This window comes from Oncorhynchus clarkii, chromosome 16, assembly GCF_045791955.1.
Source record: "Oncorhynchus clarkii lewisi isolate Uvic-CL-2024 chromosome 16, UVic_Ocla_1.0, whole genome shotgun sequence".
Taxonomy (NCBI): Eukaryota; Metazoa; Chordata; class Actinopteri; order Salmoniformes; family Salmonidae; genus Oncorhynchus; species Oncorhynchus clarkii.
Window position 1 is genome coordinate 36,384,011 of NC_092162.1, and position 5,552 is coordinate 36,389,562.

General features: G+C 43.5%; 1 protein-coding gene across 1 annotated transcript; it reads right to left on the minus strand.

The window, feature by feature from the left end:
* Positions 1-358: 358 nt before the first annotated feature.
* LOC139368358 (keratin, type I cytoskeletal 18-like) lies at positions 359-5,116 on the minus strand. Its single transcript, XM_071107134.1, has 7 exons — positions 4,562-5,116; positions 2,557-2,639; positions 2,185-2,341; positions 1,675-1,839; positions 1,418-1,543; positions 1,062-1,282; positions 359-867 (listed from the first exon to the last, which is right to left on the minus strand). Exons 1-7 carry the CDS (start codon positions 4,997-4,999, stop codon positions 747-749), a joined length of 1,311 nt encoding a protein of 436 aa, XP_070963235.1. The 5' UTR covers positions 5,000-5,116; the 3' UTR covers positions 359-746.
* Positions 5,117-5,552: the final 436 nt, after the last annotated feature.

The window sequence follows — 5,552 nt, forward strand, 5'->3', positions numbered from 1 at the left end:
GTTCTTAACTGACTTGCCTAGTTAAATAAAGGTAAAAAATAAATAAAAAATAGAGCAAATATTACTTTAACCTATGTGATATTTTGTAAAGCACTATCAGTAGTTAACCTATAGAAGAAGATTAGAGCAAATATGACATCCACCCTTATGATCTGTGTAAATAATTCTCCTTCTGCTCAATATGCATTTGTTATTAGTTTCAATTTGTTGTAGTAAAGTTGCTATTTTGACATTAACCACAATCCATTATGAAAAGTGATAACCTCGAAAAGCTGCTTGTTCTATTATGCAGCAATAGTGCATGTTTGGAGTAAAATGTTCAAAGAAGTGCACAGCCATTGAAAGACAATACTCAAGATTCCGGTAAAATTTTATTGTACAATGAAGGTACATCACATCAGGCAAATTCAATTGGACAGAAAGAAAAGTAAGATGACAATGGTAGAAAAAGAAAGTTAATAGATAATACAGATATTTTACTTCATCCAATTGCTAGTTTAAAGGTCTAAAACATTGGTTAAACCAACTTTGTCCCAAATTTCTCAATTCTGAACTTGTACTATAAACGTATGTATTCTTACGTTTAAAGATTTTAAAAAAACACAAGACCCAAAAGCAAAAGAAACAATGATGAAATAAATACAATGATGAGAGCTTTCTTCTTATCCAGCTAGATGTTATCGTATGCCTATGAGGTGTCGATTGGTGTTGTACGTTAAGGATGACGGGGAACGATGGGTGTGGTCTCACTGTTTCCTCTCCTTGGTCTCTGTGCTGGAGGAGACAACTTTCCCGTCCACCAGAGTCTGTGTGACGGTCATCACCTTGGTCTTCACTGTCCGCTGGTCCTCCAGAGCATCCTGGAGCCTTGAGAGAGGGAGATAGTTTCACAACTGTCAGCCAACAGAAACCTGGTTTCAATATGGCTACTTGTGCTTCCAAGATAGAAAATGGCTCTTTAGATTACCATTTACCCTAATAGGCTCTTGGCTGACAACAAACCTCATTATCTTTCTCAGGTCTACTTCATTGGTTGGAAGTACACCCTCTGTCTTACTCACTTGAAGTCTCCTCCGTCCAGCAGTCTTCTGTATGTGGCGATCTCCGCCTCCAGCTTCATCTTGATGTTGAGCAGGTGCTCGTACTCCTGTGTCTGCTGCTGGATGTTGGAGCGGAGGTTGGTCAGCTCAGACTCCAGACCCACAAGGATGTTGTTCAAGGATTCCATCTCCATGTTGTAGCGCATCTCTGTGTCGCGCAGGGTTCCCTCCAGAGAACCTTTCTGTTAGAAAGAGGAAGACCGTCAGGACAGATGGTTGGACTTGTAAATTAACATGAACTTAACCAATGGCATTGATGCCGTGATGTATTTTGTACACACTGGCTGGGTGAGTTTAGTGTTATTGAGGGATCTTACCAAGCTTTTCTGTGAGTCCAGCTCAATCTCCAGTGTCTGTAGCTGTCTGCGGAGGTCATTGATCTCTGTGTGTGCGCCCTGCAGGGCCTCTGTGTTCTGTGACACCACAGACTGCACCTCTGTGATCTGGAAGGGATAGAGGATATAGATGTCAGTTTAAAAATCATTGGTTAAGAGGGCATTTCTGTGGCTGTGCATGTGACGGTTTCACTTTAAAGTCAGCACTGTTTTCAAATGATTTAGCTGCTAGGTGTTACCCGTGTTTCGTGCCATGCTTTGAGCTCCTCCTGGTTCTTCAGGGCCTCCTTCTCATACTTGGCCCGGACCTCAGCCATGATAGCGGCCAGGTCCTGTCCCTTAGGAGCATCCACATCCACCTGCACTCCAGACTGGGAGATCATGTTACGCATCTCCATCACCTCCTGTTTGGCCAAATGGACAACAACGTTAACATTTATTAAGCAATATGTTTTCAAGACTGAAGTCAGTGTCCATGTTTAGGCCGTTTGTTTGGGTACTCAAGGGCCCCCTGGGTGAATCCTATGGTTGCGCCGCACTTACCGCTCCATTGCTAAATCCAAAAGATCTCACACACAACACCCCTGTTTATACAGTAAGGTTTACTTTGTCTCCTATGTAGGCATGGTAGGTCTTACTCTTGCTAAACCATTGACAAGGAATATGGTAAATATACATTTGGGGGTGCAAGAGAGGTGGGGTTGGGTCATGTGTATTATATTGGTTTGGTGGTTGGGTCAAGAGCTTACGTTGTCGTGGTTCTTCTTCAGGAAGATGAGCTCCTCCTTTAGAGATTCGATCTCGCTCTCCAGGTTCATGCGGCCCATGTTGGTGTCATCAATGACCTTCCTCAGGCCAACAATGTCAGCTTCAACAGACTGCCGGATGGACAGCTCGGACTCGAACCTGAAAGACACACAGAAAATAGCATCCGATACAGTGACCTGGAGAGCTACGGTGGAATATTCTCTAAAGTGTCACTAATAGTATGGAGGGTATGCAGATAATGTGGCACATCAACTGTCTTTGTTTTGTTTTCATTGGATGTTCATCATGCTGCCGTTAATTAAGGTGTGCCAGCAACTGGCTGATGGTTTTGTGCTCTACTAAGCATGACTTACTTCACCCTGAAGTCATCAGCAGCCAAGCGTGCATTGTCGATCTGAAGACACAGACGGGCATTGTCTTTTGTGGCATCAAACACCTACCAATGACAGGGAGAAATTAGTTCAAGTCAACACACTTTTATTTTAATTTTTTTCACAACATTTTCAATACTTTTCTGTAATGAGTATCAAAGTGAAAAGGCAGGTGTGGGAATTCCGAAAGGCCATGGCAGCCAGGATCAGGGAAGGCCAGCTACCCCACAGCCACAGTGTTTGCTCTCCATGGTACAGTAGATAAGGGTGGGGATGGATGCGTGCAGGTTACACAATCTGGGCAATCATTAAGAAACAGCCAAGCTGCTGGTGAGCTAGTTGACGTGCCAGGAAGAAGGCAGCGGATTTGCATCAGGTGGGAGGTTGGTGCGTGTGTGTGGGGGATGGCGGGATGGTTACTGGGTTGGATATCCTGTTGTTACTGGCAAGATAAGCCTTGTTTTTTGAAGGATGAACATTTGAATTAGCAACCACATCCTGGTATCATGACAAAGAAAAATAAACCTGTTGGGACACTAATCTATGGAGTTGGGGGTCAATTAGATACCATGGGCAGTTGGTAAAGCCAACAAAGGAAAGCATTAATAGCAAGGCAAACATCAAGCCCTAACTCCCTTCCTCCCCTAACCCTTTATGCAAGGCTTCATAATGAGAGCCAAAACAAGAGCAGCAGACTAAACAAATATTTAAACCATGTTGCTTTTACCATTTATTTTTTTCAAGGCTGAGTTCAGTGTCCTTATTCAGATTTTTTTTCAAAGGGACAAAGTAATAGGAATGCTGTGGAGATTGTCTGTCCTATTTGCATTTTGTCTTTCGCTATTGGTATCTGACATCTACAATATAATCTCCATATTTTGCATAGCTACTCTGTCACTTTGGGTTGTTACTTTGGCATGTTGCTTCAGCAAGGTCCAAATGACCAATGACAGGATGACTGGAATCTTCCAGAATCCAATGGAAAGAGCTTTTCAGATATTTTTTAAAATAAAAAATGAAATATAGTGTTAAGGATTTGCTGTGAAGTACAACAGTAACTTGTTGCAAATGCATTAGGCCTATAATTTGATTTATACAAGTTTTTCCACCCAGATAATTAGCCTATTTTGAAGTATCATCAGCTCTCATTTACAGTTGGATGACTCACAGAATGTTCTTAATTTCCCCACAGTGTACACACATAAAGGCATTACAAACCCATATGTCCATTTTTCAGTATATATATGAATGTAACACTATCAGATGAATGGGATCGGAATGACTTAGACGGTTAGATGGACAACTTTTTGATGGCACACATTGACTCCAAAACTCATTACCATGCTCCACCCTAAAAGTAAGGACCACACCATCAAATAGGTGCGAGTTCCCTTCTCTCTCATCGATACTAGTGAATTGTATTTCCATTTAACTTTTATACACTCACCAAAGCAGAGAGACAATATAAAAACCTATTGAACTTTATCTTGAACTGTAACAACTATCCTTGCTTTCATGGGGAAACTTGTCAGTATATCATCGATAATCCTTTTATTGCTAACCATCTTTGTGTCCCAAAAAAGCTAGCTGGACCCAGAACTCTGGCCATGTCAAAAGTCAGCTAGCAGAACCCCTTGGAATTCCCCTTCTTATTGCTTTATGTCTGCCTTTGGCCTTCTGCCTGGAGATGCTGGCACACTGCCATCACTGATCAGCACGGCTCTAATGAACAAACCAGCTGACCTGGGTCTTTACTACCAAGGGAAAGAATCTGACAAGGAAATGAAGTAGGGCCACTGTGTTCCCTCTTTCACTCCCAAACTACATTCTGACACTCTGTTACACTCTTATCTGTTGGGTCAGCCATTCTAGGACAGTGAACTTGCATTTGAAAGATACATTACTTCCCTAAAGCTCTATAGTATAGATTCTCCAGCATTTCTAATATTAGCCAATAGTACCTTCCTTCCTCCCACAGCCCTCTCACCTTCTTCCTCAGGTCATCCAAGATGGCGTTGTAGCGGCTGTAGTCGTTGACGTCTGGGCCTCTCTTCTCCATGGCCTCCCTGATCTTCAGCTCCAGTTTGCCATTGGCCTGCTCCAGGTTCCTCACCATCTCCAGGTAAGAGGCCAGACGGTCGTTGAGGTTCTGCATGGCAAACTTCTCATTGCCCATGATGTCGGCTGTGTCCCCGCTGGCGCTCACCTGGATGCTGCTGGACATGGAGCCCCCGGAGCCTCCCATCCCCATCCCTCCCATCCCGCTGCGCACACCTGAGTAGGACACAGAGGAGATGCGGGTCCCCTGACCCCCAGCCCCACCATAGGTGCTGGCGGCCCGGTAGGCAGGAGCAGCAGAGCTGCGAGTGATGGATTGGCTGTACCCACTACCAGGTCCCCTGACGCTGCTTCGTTTGACACTCATTTTCGTTGGAGCAAGAGAGACTGAGAGAGGCACAGAGAGTTAAGAGTGGGCCAGCAGAAACAGGAGCACACAGACACACAGAGCAGGGGCAGAGAGGAAGCCGTTCTAACTATATAACCCTGCAGGCCCCCACAGTCCCTCCCACTAGAAACTCCCCTCTGCCCAAGTTCCCTCCCTCTCTCCTCTATGCCCCAAAAGCACTTTTCATACTCCTTTGTCCTCATGTCTGGCTTTGCTCTCTCAAAAGTGAAACTCTAAAGTACACTTCTTCAAATGTGAGTGAGCTGGTACTATTTTTGTTTGCCTCAGTTTGTAGCTTTTCCTTTCAAAATCCCTTGGTAATTTGAGATTGCCATCTCTTTAATTGTAATGTCACAGAATAAGTATGGAATGGTAAAACAGAATGATGGTGATCAGAAATATTTTCTGTTTATACATATTTGTGATTAATTCTGTGCCCAAATATGAAAATATATTATATAAACTGCTTGTGTGTGAACTGTAATGTATTTGTGTTCCACTCCATATACATGGTTTCTCAATTTCCTCACTG

Bases quoted from the DNA above. Each gene is read 5' to 3' on its own strand.
- LOC139368358 (XM_071107134.1), bottom strand. From the start codon at position 4,999: ATGAGTGTCAAACGAAGCAGCGTCAGGGGACCTGGTAGTGGGTACAGC. The intron at 1,840-2,184 runs GTAAGCTCTTGA...TTGGCCAAACAG, and splicing joins TGAAGAAGAACCACGACAAC to GAGGTGATGGAGATGCGTAA. The intron at 868-1,061 runs GTGAGTAAGACA...CCCTCTCTCAAG, and splicing joins CTGGACGGAGGAGACTTCAA to GCTCCAGGATGCTCTGGAGG.